Below are 19,108 nucleotides of genomic sequence, written 5' to 3' on the forward strand. Positions count from 1 at the left end.
TATGGCACTGAAGTAGTGATACCCACATAAGTGAAAATTCCATCCCTTCGAATTGTTGCGGAGGCTGAGATCGATGATGAGGAGTGGGTCAAAACCCGCTTAGAATAATTGAGTTTGATCGATGAGAAGAGACTGACAGCAGTTTGTCATGGCCAGTTGTATCAACAGAGAATGGCAAGAGCATACAACAAGACGGTGCCTCCACGAATGTTTGAAGTGGGGCTGCTAGTATTGAAACATATTCTTCCTCATCAGGTTGAAGCAAAAGGAAAATTCGCCCCAAATTGGCAGGGGCCGTTCATTGTGACTAGAGTGTTGTCCAATGGTACATTGTATTTGACAGATGTAGAAGGCAAATGTGTAGAAATGGCTATCAATTCTGACGCAGTCAAGAGATACTATGTATGATTTCTTTCTTTGATTGTACTTGTTTGCATGTGGCACGTTTCGAATATTAAGATGACGAAGGCATTTTATTCTGCTATCCAAACACTTTATCCCTTGTCACCCCTTTTGAACCTTATTTGTTTTCTTTCATACCCCTCTTTCGGAATCAGTAACAAATATCAGGAACACAAGCGTAAAAGATAAGTAAAGAAAGAAGAGAAAAATTGAAAGAAAAGAAAAAAGATAGAAAGAATGAAAAGAGAGAGAAAAAATGAAAAGAGAAAGAGAAGAAAGAAAGAAAAAAAAGAAAAAAAAAGAGAAAGAAAAGAATGAAGAGAAAAAAGAAAGAAAAACAACAAAAAGAGAAAAAGAAAGCAAAAAAGAGAAAGAAAAGAAAGAGAAAAGAGAAAATCACAACAACAAAGTAATTCCTATTTCATGAACTACGTTCGACCTGATTCCTTTTAAGGATACGTAGGCAGCCTCACGGTTCGGTTCCAGCAAAGTAAAAATCCAAAAGTCCCCAAACAAGAAACTTGGGCAGAAGTTGTGGTTGTTATTAGAAATCTGATTCCAAATGTTGTAAATTTGAACCCAATCAAATTGTTTTGAGCTTTTTATACCCTTCCTTTCTAAACCCATCCGAAAGCCACATTACGGTCCAAATAAAGACCTTCCGATCAGTCTTCGGGAAATGCCAAGTCAAGCAGGTAGAGGTGATTCATGTCAGGGGCAACGCTTTAGTCCAAACCGGAAAAAAAAAACTCAAAAATGAGAGAGTTTTATTGGTGAAAACCCTCATGGGCACCGTAAGGCGACGGGAGCTGAGAGAAATCAAAATGAGAGAGTCTTATTGGTGAAAACCCTCACGGGCACCGTAAGGCGACGGGAGCTGAGAGAAATCAAAATGAGAGAGTCTTATTGGAGAAAACCCTCACGGGCACCTTAAGGCGAAAGTGAGTTGATAGATGAAGGAATGAGAGAGGTCTGCTGGTGAAAACTTTTCAAGACACCGCAGGATGAACAAGGTCGAGATTTGAGGTAAAGAAATCAGGTTATGGAAATTCTGGGGCAACAAAGTATGGCAACTGAAAGTTGATTGGTTGGACAGATTGGGCCGATTAATCCAAATTGCATGTCATGATCATTGGTGCCAGCTGTTCCACTCAGATAAGTCTGGTTTCTTTTTCTCTTCAGATAGTCTTCCAGTTTTGGACTTCCTTATCCTTAACTCTGAAAGTCATTGCATTTCATTTCTTTGGGTTTATTTCTCTAAGATATTCCCAATGTCAGTTCTGTTTAAGCAAATAAGAAGGGATTTCAAAGCTCACTACCAGCTTCAAGATTACAAAGCACAGTGCGGCCAAAGCATACCAAAGATAGCATGATGTAAAGGGGGATAAAATGCCAGCAAGAGTTCCATCGGCAAAATGATTTGGTAATTTCATGGTAGATGCAAAGCTTCAGTTAAAAGGGTCAGAGATGTGAAACAACGGTTCAGGGATAGAACACTCGGGTCATTCAAGTTATGGGTTTTAAGAGTCAGTCGAAAAGTCAAGCAGTTCAGGGCCAGTTCGGGGAAGCAGTCAAAACAAAACAATGCAGCGGAGAGACCTTCAGCAAAGAATGCCATCAACCAACCACCATATTTAAAACTGACAAGATTTTTCTTTGATTAAACAGGGGCAGAAAATTTCATTTGTTTCGGAGAAATCCTCCGCAAGGAAAAGCAAGCACCAGACAGGTTTGACCGCAAACTTTCAGGACCCTCCTGGAAAATGAGACATAGTTTAAAGTTCAGAAATAGCACAATCTAGTATAAATGTACCCCAAAAGGAATATAAGTTAGCTTGTGAGTTTGCATGTCTGAGATAGGATTCAATTAGGAGTTTTCAGGACCCTCCTGGACAATGGGACGTAGTTTAAAACTGGTTTGCATAACAAAATTTAACGGAAGTAACACCTTTAGAAGATATAACTTAGATTTAAAATTGTCGTTTAGTAAAGAGTTGTCAGGACCCTCCCGGATAATGGAGAGTAGTTTAAGACCTTCTTAGATAACAAGATTTAGCGGAAGTCATGTCTTTAAAACATATAACTTAGATTTAAAATTGTCGTTTAATTAAGAGTTGTCAGGACCACCCTGGATAATGGGACCTAGCTTTCAAATTCTTAGTAATATGATTCAGTTTAACACTCACATACGTGCCCAGCTACCAAACAGGGGCAGAAAAATTTTCTTTGTTTTTGTCTATTTTGTTGAAGTCAAGAGCCCACCTGGAGAGCAGAGAATACATTTCAAGTTAGCAGTCAGGAGCCCACCTGGAGAGCAGGGAATACATTTCAAGTCAGCAGTCAGGAGCCCGCCTGGAAAGTAGGGAATACAGTCAAGCGCAGCAGTCAGGAGCCCGCCTGGAAAACAAGGGAGTACAATTTAAGTTTAGCTTTCATATTCTTTGTTTTGTCTATTTTGAAGTCAGAAGCCCGCCTGAAGAGTAGGGATTACTTTCAAGTTAAAGTCAGGAGCCCGCCTGGAGAGCAGGGAATACTTTCAAGTTGAAGTCAGGAGCCCGCCCGGAAAGCAGGGAATACTTTCAAGTTTAGCAGTCAGGAGCCCGCTTGGAGAACAAGGGATTACAATTCAAAGTTTTAGCTTTCAAGTTCGTATTGATATTTGGTGATGTGATCCGTCTTACACTTACATCCGTGCCCAACCTCCAAACTGGGGCAGAAAATTTTCTTCGTTTTGTCTATTTCGTTGAAGTCAGGAGCCCGCCTGGAAAGCAGGGAATACATTTCAAGTTCAACAATCATGAGCCCGCCTGGAGAGCAGGGAATACATTCAAGTTTAGCAATCAGCATCCCGCCTGGAGAGCAGGGAACACATTTCAAGTTGAAGTCAGGAGCTCGCCTGGAGAACAAGGGAGTACAATTTAAGTTTAACCTTCAAATCCTCTGCTTTGTCTATTTTGAAATCAGGAGCCCGCCTGGAGAGCAGGGAATATGTTTCAAGTTGAAGTCAGGAGCCCGCCTGGAGAGCAGGGAATACGTTTCAAGTTGAAGTCAGGAGCCCGCCTAGAGACCAGGGAACACATTTCAAGTCGAAGGCAGGATGCCCGCCTAGAGAACAAGGGAGTACATTTCAAATTTTAAGTCAGGAGCCCGCCTGGAGAGCAGGGAATACATTTCAAGTTCAGCAATCAGGAGCCCGCCTGGAGAGCAGGGAATACATTCAAGTTCAACAATCAAGCGTCCAATTGGAGAAAGGAAAAACATCATCAAGGCGTAGCTGGCAGTCAGGCATCCACCTGGAGAAGCGGAAAACATCTCAGATTACAAGTCAAAGCAGAAACAAAGGGATTGCATCAGGAGAGTACAAGTCAACAAGGCAACTAGAACCACAGGAGCAAGTCTAAAGTTACAGATAGGATTTTGTAGTGTATAGATCATAACATAGTCTAGTTACTTTTTATTTTATCGTGGTGTAATAAGGGGATGTAGTAAGTAGTAGTAGCAGTAACAGCAACAGTGAAATCACAGCTTCATGGTAGTCCCAGCTATCAGACGTTCCTGAACTATACTGACCTGATTCCTTTTTAGCCAAAGATATGTAGGCAACCTCAGAAGTAGGGTGCGGTCAACTCTTTCAAAAATGCTTCCCACGGAGTATTCAAACGGATAAAAATCGCTCGTATGTGCTCACTTATCTTTGCACGAAAACTCTTCGTGTTTCCGGGCAAAGAGGGGCAACTGTGAGCACGTGATTTTTGAACTATATGAATTACTCCCATAAATTCAAAAAAAAAAAATAATTTCTTCCAGTGTTCGCAATTTTGTGGATTTTCGTGACATGTTCCGTTATTTGTTTGCATTTTGTGTGTGCATTTTAGTTAATGAAAAATACAAAAATATGCTGAATTTGCATTTAGAGTTTAACTTTGCATTTTCTTAAAAATTAATTAGTAATTTAGTTACTTTACAAAAATGGAAAAATCACAAAAATAGTTTACTTTGCACTTTTTCAATTTTTGAATTTTATTAGTTTCTCCTTTTAATTGGTTTTAATTATTTGTGATAATTGTTATTTAGAATTAATTTGATAAGATAATTTGATTAAGAATTAATTGAGGTTTTTAATTTGAATTTTAAAAGGAAAAAGAGGTTAATAAAAGGAAGAAAGGAGAAAGAGTCCAGATTTGGGCCAAGGCATTGAAAATTTCCAAAGCCCAATCCCATTTCCCTTTAACCCGTCCCAAACCAGCCCATTCCGACCCTGACCCGGTCCGGTTTCCCCCCATTTATCCAAACGACCCCGTTTAAATGACCATGAGATCTGGGCCGTTGATTGCATTTGATCTAACAGCCTGGAAGTGGGTTCTGATTGATATAAAAATGTCTGAATCCTTTCCCCCTACCCCTCTCATCTCCTTCGCAGACCTCATCGCCTCCGCCGGAACCGCCCGCCGAAAATCGTCTTCGCCGCCGGCGATACTCCAATTGACCCCAAATTAATGCCATAGACTCCCCTCCTTCTCCTCTTCCCAAATCTCCAAAACCCCTCCCTCGAATCCCAACAGAACTCTTCGAATCTTGAATCGAAGAGGCAGACCAAAACTCCAACTCACCCGAATGACCCCAAATTAACACCACATATCCACCACGACCCCCTCATGCCAAATCCTCACTTCATTTCCCTCAAATCTTGCCGGAGCTTCTTGAATCCCAAATCTGAGTTCGAGCCCTGAAAGTTCAAAAATCATTTTCTATCGGACCTGGTACATGCATGGTCATAGGACACGGTTCTTCGAGTTTTGAAGTTTGGATTCAAACGATCGGCATTAGTTCTGTTAGGTCCTGTGTCTCCGATAGATTTCGAGTCTGAATCGGTAAGCTCCTTTCTCCTCTTGTCTTCTCTTTCTTTTACTGTCTTATTCTCTTTCTCCTTCCCTTTTTCTTTAGCTTAGTTTTCTTATACTAATCTGGCTGAAACTCGATTAATCTTTCGAGTTTAAATTGGTCTTCTGTTTACTGTTTTTCTCTTCTTCGTGAAAGCCTGTTTTCTGATTTCTTTAGTTCGTCGTGTTAATAACATGGCTAATTCTCCGATCTTTCCTTTCTGTTTAATCACCCAAGTTAGTTTAAATTAGGTTATTTCAACTTAGTTAATTCCCGTCCTAGTCGTGTTAATTGATCAGTAATTTAAGTCGGTTGCTTTGAAATCATTTCATGTTATCATGGCTTGCAGATTTTCTCTTCAAGTAGATAAGTGTTCGTTTGGGCTTTGGGTTGTCTCTGGTCCATTTGGCAAAGAGCAGCCCGTCCAAATTGGTTTGGGTTATTGACCCATTTTTTGGATATGGTTTTCAGAGGTAATAACAGAGTTTTAAAAGGGTGGCTTAGGAATTTGGCTTAGGGGAATCTTGTTCTAACTAACTAGGAAGCTTCTAGGAAGTTGGGGAGGGGGACTATTTTGATATTTTGAGATTTAAAAGAGGGATACCTAAGCGAAAATGAAAATTTCAGAAGGTTTTAAGTGCAAAAATTGATCCCTTAAGGCTGCCCTACTTGTCTTGCCTATAAAGTCAGTCTTTCTTGCCTTTCAAGGCAGAGATTTTTGAGAGGAAAAATTCTGGAAATCATAAAAACTGAGCTGGCTGGGATAATTTTTTTTAACACTGATTGTGCTGCATTTTCTCGGTGAAAAATTGCTCAAAACTCTATTTAAGTGTTGAAGTTCTGATCCCGTTCATGAAATAGAACTCCTAGGAGCTTAGATTCTGGGCCTGGTTGAAAATGGCTTGATTTTTGGTTTTGGAAAGCTGGTTTGAAGTTGTTTGGAGTCTGATTTTACTGTTCCATTGCTTGAATCAAGCTGGTTTTCCTTGCTTTGTTTCCTGATTACTGAGCTGCTGCTGTTTATTGCTTCCTCACTTCTTTTTCCTTGCCAATTTCAGGTACATGTTCTGAAACTTGTAATGTGATATTCAAGTCGAAGAGTGAAATGGAAATGGGATTTTGAAGCTTAACTTTAAGTCATTTGTTCATAGCTTGGCCTTATTTCTGTGGTCTCTGATTCTTTTTGTTTTATATTTCTCCTAGTTAGTTGTTGGCAATTTGAACATGGTATTGAACTTGAGAATCAGATCTTATAAATTAATGTAATGGCAATGTGCTGCACTTGAATTGCTATGCGTATTAGTTCATTAAGTTTTGCTGTAATTTTAGTTAAGTAGCATTCTGTTTGGACATGGATGGTGAAGCAGATTTTAAGCCACTTTTGAGCATGTGTTCAATTGAAAAGAGTGTTTTAGACCATCAGAATGCCCCACTATTTGATACATGTTTAGATAGCCAAATTCAGAAATGAAATGGATTGTCAGTTTAGTTTCTTGTTTCATATAGTTTTGCTGCATGACTGGTGTTCAATTCATTTTGGGTACTTGTTAATTTTCAGGAACGGAGTTGGCGGCTGATCATAAGATAGTTTGAGCCTTGAATAGAGAAGAAAATGTGGTACATCTGTTGTCATCGAGCTAATCGGACTTAATCAGAATTTTTCTTTACTTCAGATGATGCCTTGATTTTGTGACACTTTTTTGTTACTTGTTTAGTTAAGACCTGTCGTGGGTTAGCTATTGTTATAAATCTAAATTGTATGCTTTTTATGTTGTGAATGGTTCTCGATTTTAAGTCTCCAATTTTGGAAATGTTGCTATACTCCTTAAGATTGGGTTGCTTTTGTTGGGCCTGAGCTGAATTGCTATGAGGCTTACAATCAGCGGTATTACAACGCTACAGGACCACTGGGCCCATGATAAGCCCAAGCCCCAAATAAAGGCTGGACCTTGTATCTTGTTGTTTGTTTTGCTTTTTGAACCAAGTTTGAGTTTTACTTTAAAATTAGGCCTCTCTTTTCCAAATCGTTTTAATTAGTTAATCGGGCTCAGTTTTTTTTAAATGGAAATGGACTTTTGTTTACTTACTCCGTTCTTGAGTTTAACTTTAACGTAAAACACATTTGAGTCCTTTCAGGCTCTTTCTTTAATTAAGCTAGACTCTTCACGAATAGATTCAGGCGAGCCACATTAGACAACACAAATAGTTCGTGGCCCTCGAAATATAATTTGAACTCTTTCTCTTCAAATTAGAGTTGAGGTGTGCCGTGCCAAACAAAAATGATAATTGCACGGCCCTCGTTTAATTAATCTTGTGATGATCCTTAGAAATCAAGGCGTGTCATTTAATAAATTTTCATGGCCCTCGCAAAGTTGAAGCGCGTAGTTGCTTTAGGCGCGTTATTTTAATAATTTACTTTCCTAAACTCGGGTGCACATTTATGTGACCCAAATCCAAATCTCAACGATGTTAAGATATGTCAAAAACCACGGGTGCATTTATGTGACGTGGTTCGAGACGTGTTTTAATAACGTTGCAATTTTCTTTTAAAAATAAATAAAAGCGGTTAAAACTAAAATTTGCACATAGGTTCATAAATCAGATAATTAAGCCGAATATAACAGTTGAGCGACCGTGCTAGAACCACGGAACTTGGGAATGCCTAACACCTTCTCCCAGGTTAACAGAATTCCTTACTCGGATTTCTAGTTCGCGGACTGTTAAACAGAGTTAATCTTTTCCTCGATTCGGGATTCAATCGGTGACTTGGGACACCATAAATCTCCCAAGTGGCGACTCTGAATCTTTTAACAATAAATCCCGTTTCGATTGTCCTTTAATTGGAAAAACTCCCTTATATACTCCCTTCTACGGGGGTGTAGAAAAAGGAGGTGTGACAGTGGAAATAGCCTCTTGCATTAAAACTATGTACAATAGACTTTTGTGATCCGACTCTTCCTCGAATCTCGTGCACAGTGATAGCTTAATGAACAGGGTGCCCATTTTTTTTTTGATTTAGCAACGGTCTGACAAAATTAAAGAATTTTTCAAGATGTTGTATAGCAGGATTACCATCCAATTTTACTGCTGCACTTGTAAGTTTAGTCACATCGGTAAATTTGTGAGAAGATATCAAGTGAACTAACTTAGAAACTTCCTTTCCTTTTCTAAACTAGAACCAGAATACTTGTGCGAAGATAACAACGTGAACTACTTAAAAATTTGATGACTTATGTTCCCAAAAAAATAATACTAAAACTCAATATTTCAGTCACAACACTAATCAGTATCTAGAGGTCTCGGGTTCGAGCTCTAGGTATGGAAAAATCCTTGGTAGGGAGCGTTTCTTCCGAATGGGGCCCTATGCGACGCGAATCCAGATATAGTCGAGCTCCAATGCGGATACCAAATACCGGGTAAGAAACCAAAAAAAAGTTTTCACATGTTCAAAACTGTTCGTACAGAATACAGATTGGAACCATCGTATAGTCCTAAATGAGGCAGACGTAGATACCTCCCCTTGTACTGTTTAATAATTGTCCATTCGTTCCTCATCGCTCTCAATTTTCTCACGTCATATTAATTATCAACAGCAGCCCCACTTATTATTGCCGCAGTACTCTTCCCATCACTATAATCTTTGTTTTGCACATCATATCCAATTTCCAGCGAGCAAAATAAGAAAGAAACAAAGAAGCCAAGGGTGTGGGGATAGCTAAGGAAGACAAGTAAATTTAATGCAAATATTCCGTTGGGTAGTGACATATCATGGTTACTTCTCTGCTGCATAGAGAACAAAATTCATAAAACTCTCACATGAGAAAGGAAAATGACATGAACCTATGTATCTAAGTATTTCTTTTCAATAATCTCTCTGTCTTGCTCTCTGGTTTCATTTTACATGACATGTTTGATTGGATAACAAATTTAAGAAATAAAAGATTTTTGGTACTTATAATTTTAACATGCTATGATAATTATGCGACAATATAAGTATATTATATATTAAGGTTAAAATGAGAATATTAAAGTAAATTATTTCAAATATAATAAAAATTAATACCACCACTGTCCCAATTTATGTGGCAGAGCTCTGATTTCGAAAGTCAAACTTCTTAATTTTGACTGTGAATTCTAACATAAAATCTTTTGAAATAAAATTTATATATTTGAAAACTATGTATAAAATACTATAAGTCACAATAATTAACAATTCAAAATATCTAAAAGACGTATGAAAAAATTAGGGTCAAATAAAAACTCGTTCGACTCTCGAAATCCAAACTCAGCCACATAATTGGTACGGAGAAAATATATTTTTGTAAAACAAACTAAAAGAGAAAGCATTTCACATAAAAAAAAAACAGATGAAGTATTTCTTATCCCTCCCTTTCTACCTCTCACTCGTCACCCATGTTCAAGGCACTAAAGGTAAAGAACAATTCTGCACAAATCTCTATCAAACAAACCATCATCCAAGGGTATTCTTGTCAAAAACTAATAAAATCAACCTTGTCAACATTATGTGGTGGTGTCACCCCTAACAAATTTTTATCTACTAGAGGTAATAACCTCATGTAACAAGAAGAAAAAAATCCCTGGTCAGAAATTTTCTTCATCTATATGAATTACCAGCTACTATTACTCCATTGTCCACATAAACTCTAAAAATGAAGAAGCTAACATTGCCGGAATCCATAAATTTTCCGGGCAAATCTACTCATTTCTCGGCCGAATGTTGGTTCGACGACACATGTATCCTCGACATGGACTACTTTGTCAAAACACTTTCCGGCATTAAAGCCAAAGGTGTTCGTCCTGAACTTATTGGCTCAATTATTACTCACTATGCTTCTAAATGGCTTCCTGACCTTTCTACTGGAGAAGGTATTTATAACAATTCTCACATGTACCTAGTCTAGTACATATTGTGATGTATGTCAAATAAGTATTACAGTACTACTTTTTATACATATATATTAATGTTGAACGCCGTTCATTCCTGATTTCGCCAGTTAGTACATGTAGCTCAATTTAATTCTGGTTTTGCAAGATACTTCAAAAGGTATTACTGCTAAAGATCCTTGCTAATACTGAAAGTATATGTTGCACTCTTTCTCCCTTCATCCATTTTTTGCGATGAATTTAGTTTATTTTTGCAACAGGTTCAGAAGTGTTAAGCCCAAAAAATTTCGAAGACTCACCGGAAAGTGTCACGGCGTTATGGATGAAAAAAAGGTTCTTTGTGGAAACTTTGGTAGGAATTCTGCCGCCGGAGAAAGATTCAATCCCTTGCAATTTCCTCTTGCGGCTGCTGAGGGTTGCCAACATGGTTCAGGTCGAACCCAGTTACAGAGCCGAGCTGGAGAAAAGGATATCGTGGCAACTTGACCAAGCTACTTTGAAAGAGCTAATGATTCCGTCATTTAGTCACACGTGTGGGACATTGCTAGATGTTGAGCTTGTTCTTAGGTTGGTTAAGAGGTTTATGAATTTGGATGAAGCTGTGAGAAGTGGAACAGCTCAAATTAAGGTAGCAAAACTTGTGGATAATTACTTAGCTGAAGCTGCTGTTGATGCAAACTTGACATTGTCGGAGTTTGTTGCTCTTGCTGGTGCATTTCCTGAACATGCTCGGGCTACAGATGATGGCTTGTACAGAGCTATTGACACATATCTCAAAGTAAGTACCAAATCTTCTTCCGCTTAGCCCTTAATTAATGACCATTAATTCTTTAATCACAACTTATTTTGGCTTTTTCTTACACCAACAAGAAACCCAGTATAATTTCATAAATGATCAGGTATAAGGAGAGTAGTGTGTATGCAGACCTTAATCTACCTTATAGATAGAATATTTTGGCTTTTTGGTGACTCTGGCAATTATAGCTGCATCCCAAAAATTTCTGTTATTAGTCGTTAGCACGGAACATGTAAGTCGCTATTTCTTGCTACGACATGCCATGTAAGAAGTTATTGTGGCTAAAATGTGTAGTCACGATTATTTTTTTTCATATTTAGCTAAGTGCGTTTTGTAGCTGTATATGCAAGAGCTGTAGTGACTTACTACTATATTAGTATAAATTGGTCACAAGAATTTTTCTTCCCAACCAAAAGTGCATGGTGGGGGAGGTGGGTTATTAGTTGTAAAAAAGGAAAAGGACCGATCGAGTAGCTATTTGGTTAGATTAGGTTACGAGTTTTGGCATTGTCCCTACTATGAGATTCCCAATGCCAAAAAGTCCAAGTAGAGAAGGTACAACAGTGCAAGTATTGTTGATATTTCTCCACACAAAACAGAAAGTCAGAACCACCACTGTTATCCTAAATTTGGCTTTTCTTGTGTCCGCTCATTACCTCTTTGGTAAAAGTATTGCCTGGAGTTTGAGGAGAAAAATGAAGCAATAATCTTCACTTGTTTTAGTAATTCTAATTTTAGAACGTCTCTATTGTTTCAGTCTATGTCATGAATCATGGAAGAAAATGTTTTCCTTTAAATTGTACAAGCCAAGTCGCGGAGATAAATTAGTGTTAATAGTTTGTTAGCGCTTAACTACACATTGTTTAGTACCTAAATGATATAGTACTGAAAATAAAGCTAATGTTTTGTGCACAAACGGATGTAAATAATTTTTACACTGTCTGTATGTTAAGTTGATCTACAATAACAAGTACTATATCAAATCTGATAAGGTATAACCTGCTATAACATATTAATAGCCTGTTTGGTCAAGCTTTTTTTTTTGGCCAAAAGCACTTTTGGCCAAAAATTGAGGTGTTTGGTCAAGCTTTTGGAAAGAAAAAAAGTGCTTTTGAGGAGAAGTAGAAGCAGTTTTGGAGAATCAGAAAAAAGTAGCTTCTCTCCAAAAGCACTTTTCTGATAAACACTTTTGAAAAAAAATAAAGTTAGAAGCAATTTTCAAAAGTTTGGCCAAACACTAATTACTGCTCAAAAGTGCTTTTCTAATTAATTAGCCAAATACAAACTATTCTCACCAAAAATACTTTTTTTAAACGGAAAAGGGCTAAATATGCCCCTCTACTTTCAAATATTGTTTACTCGTACCCTTCGTTATACTATTGGGCTATCTATACCCCTACCGTCATACTTTGGAACAAAAATACTCCTATTGTCATACTTTGGAACAAAAATACCACTATTGTCATACTTTGAAATAAAAATACCCCTATTTTGGATGGAGTGTCACGTGGCAACACAAGATTAAAACGACCCATTTTTTTACCTGATCCGTTTTTAAAAGAACCCACAACCCGACCCCTATTTTCATTTTTTTTCCAGTTTTTTTTTTTTTTTTTAAATTTCAGTTTTTAAAAAACAAAAATATTTTGTTAAAAATTAAAAAAGAAATCTGTGTTTACAAATTTGTTTTTCCAGTTTTTACAAAACAAAATTCTTTAAAAAACTGGAAAAAAAATATTTTTCAAAAACGAAAATATTTTGTTGAAAATAATGTTTTAAGATTTTAAAAAACGAAAATATTTTGTTAAAAAACGAAAAATATTTTTTTTTTCTGTTTTATCTCTTTTTATCCCCATATTTATACACATTAATTTTGCTATATTACCCAAAATTACCCCCCCCCCCCCACCACTCTCTTCCTTCTTTTTTGTTTCATATGTTAAATAAAATTTCATATACCTTATAAAAAAATCCTTTATTTATAGAACCCAAAGAAGCTAAAACCCTTTACAAAAAAAAATTCAGTTTATAACAAAATATTTTCGTTTTTTAAAAACTGAAATTATTATTTTCAACAAAATATTTTCGCTTTTGAAAAATATTTTTTTTTTTCATTTTTTCATTTTTTTAAAAGAATTTTATTTTATAAAAACTGGAAAAATAAATTTGTAAAAATAGAACATTAATTTTGCTATATAACCCCCCCCCTCCCCCCCCACATGCACACCCACCACTCTCTTCCTTCTTTTTCGTTTCATATGTTAAATAAAATTTCATATACCTTATAAAAAAATCCTTTATTTATAGAACCCAAAGAAGCTAAAACCCTTTACAAAAAAAAAATTGTGTTTATAACAAAATATTTTCGTTTTTTAAAAACTGAAAACATTATTTTCAACAAAATATTTTCGCTTTTGAAAAATATTTTTTTCTTCATTTTTTCAGTTTTTTAAAAGAATTTTGTTTTGTAAAAACTGGAAAAATAAATTTGTAAAAATAGAATTTTTTTGTTTTGTTTTTTAGCAAAATATTTTTGTTTTTTTAAAACTAATTTTTTTTTTAAAAAAACTAGAAAAAAATGAAAATAGCGGTCGGGTTGTGGGTTTTTTAAAAACGGATCAGGTAAAAAAAGAAATGGGCCGCTTTAATTTGGTGTTGCCACGTGGCACTCCATCCAAAATAGGAGTATTTTTGTTTCAAAGTATGACAATAAAGGTATTTTTGTTCCAAAGTATGACGGTAGGGGTATGGATAGCCCAATAGTATAACGAAGAGTACATGTAAACAATATTTGAAAGTAGAGGGGTATATTTAGCCCTTTACCATTTTTTAAAAGTATTTTTGAGAAAAACACTTCTCAAAATAAGCTGATTTTAGAAGTTTTGGCCAAACGGGCTATAAGTTGTACTGATACTGCAAATTATTTATATCGACAGGCGCATCCCGGGGTGACGAAACAAGAAAGGAAAGGTCTATGTAGATTGATTGATAGCAGAAAGCTATCGCCAGAGGCATCTCTACATGCAGCACAAAATGAACGTTTGCCTGTGCGAGCAGTAATTCAAGTATTGTTATCCGAACAAACCAAGCTCAACAATAACAAGCAGCAAATTGATTGGAGTGGTTCCTTTATAAGTGGCACCCGAAGCCCCAACGCGGGGATTAATGATCAGCCTCCAGCTCGGTGTATGTCAAAGCGCGAAATGAACGTTCAGCAGATGGAGATAAAGAGGCTAAAAGAAGATGTTCTTAGGCTACAGAGTCAGTGTATGGCAATGCAAGCACAGATTGAGAAGTTACAAGAAAAGAAAAGAGGTAGCAGTTTTTTCAGTTGGAAGAAGATTATTGTACCTTCGTTAGTGAAGCATGATAAATTTGGAGAGGTTGATAGAGAAACTGATGTGGGATTTATTGGAAGACAAACTCCTGTGGATATGAAGACTAGGCTTGTTCGAGGCAGAGCTCCTAACAAGTGGAGGAAATCTTTGTCCTGAGAAGAGAAAATTTTAGTGTTGAATTTGGAATAGGTGCAGGTTATCAATCAATGCAAAACTAAAACTAATTATTGTCACACCTCTTTTTTCCGTCCCGCGAGGGGTGAAAGAGTTTTTTCCAATTAAAGGACAATCGAAACGGGATTTGTTTATTTATTTCAGAGTCGCCACTTGGGAGATTTAGGGTGTCCCAAGTCACCAATTTTAATCCCGAATCGAGGAAAAGAATGACTCTGTATTACAGTCTGCGAACCAGAAATCCGGATAAGGAATTCTGTTAACCCGGGAGAAGGTGTTAGGCATTCCCGAGTTCCGTGGTTCTAGCATGGTCGCTCAACTGTCATATTTGGATTAAATATCTGATTTTTATACAATTATGAGCTCATGTGCAAATTTTTAACTCTTTACCGCTTTTATTATTATATTTTTAAAAGAATATGAACATCGTTTAAAAACATGTCGTTGGATTGCGTCACATGAAATGCACCCGCGATCCGGAACGCATTTTTATTCAATATTTTGGGATTTGAATTTGGGTCGCATAAATGCGCACCCGAGTTTAGGGATGTATTATTATTAAAATCGTGCCTAAAGCGATTAGCGTATTATTATTTCTGGGTAAGACCGTGGAATTTTGCCAAACAGTCCATCCCGAAGTCTAAGCAATTTTAAAACAAATATTTACCGAGGGCCCCGCAATTTTTATATTTTTATTCGGCGAGGCTCATCTCAGTCTTATTTTTTAAGGAATTTGCAACGTCATGGACATGCATCTCGGACTACATCACAATCAATGTACCCGTGATTGGAGACACATTTCGATTCCGTTGAGATTTGGATTTGGGTCACATAAATGTGCACCCGAGTTTTAAGAAGGTAAGATTAATTAAATCGCGCCTAAAGAGTCTAACGCGTTATTATCTTTGGGGAAGGCAGTGAAATTCACTAAACAGTCCATCCCGAATTCTAAATATTCAATTAAACATTTATTGAGGGCCCCACAATTGGTGCGTTTTATTGGGCGAGGCTCATCTCATTTATTTTTAAAGGACAGTCCTAAAATGCCTACATTTTTCTCTATTAAATTTGTCTCTACAAAATAAAAGAGAAAATGTCTTAATTTATTTACATGCTTGAGTTGTTATAGATGGATTTCGAATATGATTCATAAAATCTGAAAATGAGGCAAACAGGACAGTCCGTTGCCAATGCGGGCTCAGACCCAACGTGTATGGCATAAACTAGACCTGTGTCATCTTATTCACATGTTACTACCTAGTTACATTATACTAGGCATGTTCACAGTCTGCCAAATTAAAAAAAACTTAGCAATCTAATTTTAATTCTAAACCATTTACATGCTGAAATTAACCAATAGTATTTAACTAAACAATATTCCTACAAGTTCCAAAATGGTCTATTCGCTTGATGAACTAACGTGCTTTTTGAGACATGGTAATCATCCAACACTAACGAATTAACTAGACGAAGTTACTACACCATTTATTTATTTTTAGGCAATATATAGATAGTTCGTCCGTTAAGCTATCGTCAGATGTTCCACTATATATATTAAACAGCTACATGATTCTGATCAGAGTAAGCTAAATAATTTATATATACAAATAAAATTCAGAATATAATTAAAATAAATTTAGAACTTCAACTCTTCATTTTCGTATACATGCTTCATGTTTCAGTTTACAATAATCAACGTGTTAGTTATGTACCTGATATTGGAAGCAAAAGAAAAGTGAGATCAGCAGAAATTCAGTAGCATACAACAACAACGACACCCAGCAACCAGCAATGGGAAACCAGTGAAGGATTTTAAAACTCAAGATAAAAATCCAGAAACACCAACAACAATCAACGGACAGAAGTCAAGGGAATCTTTTCAGATTTGAAAGACTAATTAATGTTCAACCCTTAATTTCTGAATCCGCATATCAGAATATTTAAATTGTATATCAGGTGTATACTATTCTTCTCTTGAATTTCCAGAATGTTTTTCTTTTTATTTTTGGAATCTTAGTATTTTCGAAATTTTTCTCTCTTTTAAAATTCAGCTCCCCTTTTTTCTCTCTCCCTATCTCTTTTTTCTTTCTTCTCCAAAAATCTGATCAAGTCCCCCCCTTTATTACCATCTTTAAGCATATTTTAAACATAAAAACTCACTATCTTCCCACTAATCCCCCTTTTAATCTCACTACCTAATGTTTTGTCCCCCATTATATTAAACAATTATATCAACCCCACCCCATTACATCTTGTCCCCCATGCTTAACATAAAGAATTATATTATTCCCCACTAATTTATGTCTTGTCCCCCATTATATTAAATAATTGTTCAAATGCTCAATTCCAAAAATACCCCTCCGACCTTACTAAAATTACCATTTTACCCCTGAATGTACTGCAAATTACCAAACTACCCCCATCAGCTATCACCAATTCACCTAATCAATTTCAACCAAAATACAGCAAATATGACCAATTTCTAAATAATTTTCAACAACAAATCTCATGAACACATTGAATCATACAACTTCAAATTAATGAGAATAAGTTAACCATATTGGGAACCAATCCTGGTTAACTTAGACAAAAAATGAATGAGCAAACAACAACAAAATACATGATTCAAACTAAATCAACAAATCAAAAACCAAAACAAACTCAAATTAAATAACTGGATTAAAATGAACTTCAAACAATGAATAAACATGCATTAAATCCATATTAAATAACAAACATGACGGATTCAAATGATTAAACCAACATATTTCCCTATTACAACTAAATTCTTTTAGACAAATAAAAAACAAAACCGAAGAAGAAACAATTATGAATTTAAACTTGAATCTAACAACATTAACAATTTCTGAAAAATACATAAAACACATGAAACAAACTGAAGAAATAATTAATTAAATTTCAATTTGAATCTAACAAACATTAAACTAACAATTTCACATGAACAAACCGAAAAAATTAACAAAACGACAAACACAAACAAAACAAAAATCAAACATTTACCGATTTTAGATTCGAGAATATCAAAAACAAAATACGGACAAAAGTGAAACTCAAAACCCACTAACCGGATCGAAACGACGAAGAACTTGAATGAGAACAAATCTGTCCGAAAAGGATTATCGCACCAAGACTGCCAACGACCTAACGGATCTTGAATTCAACGACAAACTCACCTTCCTTTTAACCTTGACGAACTCAAAACAACGATCGATGACCTCGACCAAAACTCCAATAAACGAAATGGTGGCAGCAAAACAGCTGCTCGTCATGGCAGCAACAACGCAGCAGAAGCAAGCGATGGACATTGCAGGCGGTCGTTTGGACGTGAGGGAGCTGCTGGAAAAGCTGAAGAAACGGCGAGACAGCAGCTACGTTTGCTGGGGTCGCTGGTTGTCGACTGAAGAAGAAGAAACAGTGGCGATGGGGTTTGGTTTCGAACCAACTGCTTGGCGGGGCTGGAGGCAGCAGGAAGCAGAAGAAAACGCAGCAGCAGCAGGGTGTGTTTGGACGTAGCGGGTGAAGCAGAAGCAGTCGAGGCAGCTCAACGAAAGCGAACTCAATGGAGGAGAAAACGCAGCAGCAGTCATGGGTGTCGAGCAAGCTTCGAGCTTGACGAAGAAGATGAAGCAATAGCAGCGAGGTCGTTTGGTGTGGCTATGGAGGTTCGACGACTAGTTTGTGTGTGTGTGTTGAGGGTGTTGGAGGTGTGAGGGTGATGGCAACCGGGCAGCCATGGATGGCTTGTTTGGAGCTTGAAGAAGAAGAAAGAAAAAGAGGGGGAGGGGTGGCGGATGGGTAGTGTTTTAGGTTTTGGTTTTTTAGGTTTTTTTTTGGTTTTTTGTTTTGTTTTGTGTAAGATAGGGGGGTGTTGGGTATTTGGGTTATTGACCGGGTCTACCCGGTTTGAAATGGACCGGGTCATGGGGAAGGTTGGGTATTTTTTTGGGCTTGTGGCTTGAATTTGAAGAAGAGCCCAATTCCGATTTTCTTTATATTTTTGCTCTCTTTTCTTCTTTTATTTTTCTAAAACTAAATTCTAAAAATCCTTAAATTATTATTAAGTTATAAAAGCGCAAATTAACTCCCAATAACAATTAATGCACAATTAAGTAATAATTAAGCATAAAATTGTATATTTGGACATTAAATGCTAAAAATGCAAAAGATGCCTATTTTTGTAATTTTCATTTTTTGTAAAACAAACTTAATTACTAACAATTGTAGAATTAAATCCTACATGCAAAATGCGACATATTTTTGTATTTTTATTAATTTAACAAATAAACATGCACAGACAAATATAAATAATTGTTCAAAAATATCACAAAATTGCACAGCAAGGAAAATTATTTTATTTTGAATTTTTTGGAATAATTCTTTCATAGGGCAAAAATCACGTGCTTACAACTGTCCCCTCTTTGCCCGAAGACACGAAGGGTTTTCGTGCAAAGATAAAGTGAGCGATTTTTGCCCATCCGAGTACTCCGTGTGAAGCATTTTTTTGAAAAAAAAGTTTAACCGAACCTTTTCTTCAAAGGTTTCCTACATATCCCTGGCTAAAAGGGAATCAGGTTAATGTAGATCGGGAAGT

The 19,108-nt window shown here is 36.5% G+C and overlaps 1 protein-coding gene across 1 annotated transcript; it reads left to right on the forward strand.

The window, feature by feature from the left end:
- The first annotated feature begins 9,852 nt into the window (after nucleotides 1–9,852).
- Nucleotides 9,853–14,878, forward strand: LOC107783434 (root phototropism protein 3). Its single transcript, XM_016604402.2, has 3 exons — nucleotides 9,853–10,170; nucleotides 10,449–10,966; nucleotides 13,921–14,878. The coding sequence occupies exons 1-3, from the start codon at nucleotides 9,954–9,956 to the stop codon at nucleotides 14,476–14,478; spliced, it is 1,293 nt and encodes a 430-aa protein (XP_016459888.1). The 5' UTR covers nucleotides 9,853–9,953; the 3' UTR covers nucleotides 14,479–14,878.
- The last annotated feature ends 4,230 nt before the right edge of the window (nucleotides 14,879–19,108 follow it).

This window comes from Nicotiana tabacum, chromosome 6, assembly GCF_000715075.1.
Source record: "Nicotiana tabacum cultivar K326 chromosome 6, ASM71507v2, whole genome shotgun sequence".
Lineage (NCBI taxonomy): Eukaryota > Viridiplantae > Streptophyta > Magnoliopsida > Solanales > Solanaceae > Nicotiana > Nicotiana tabacum.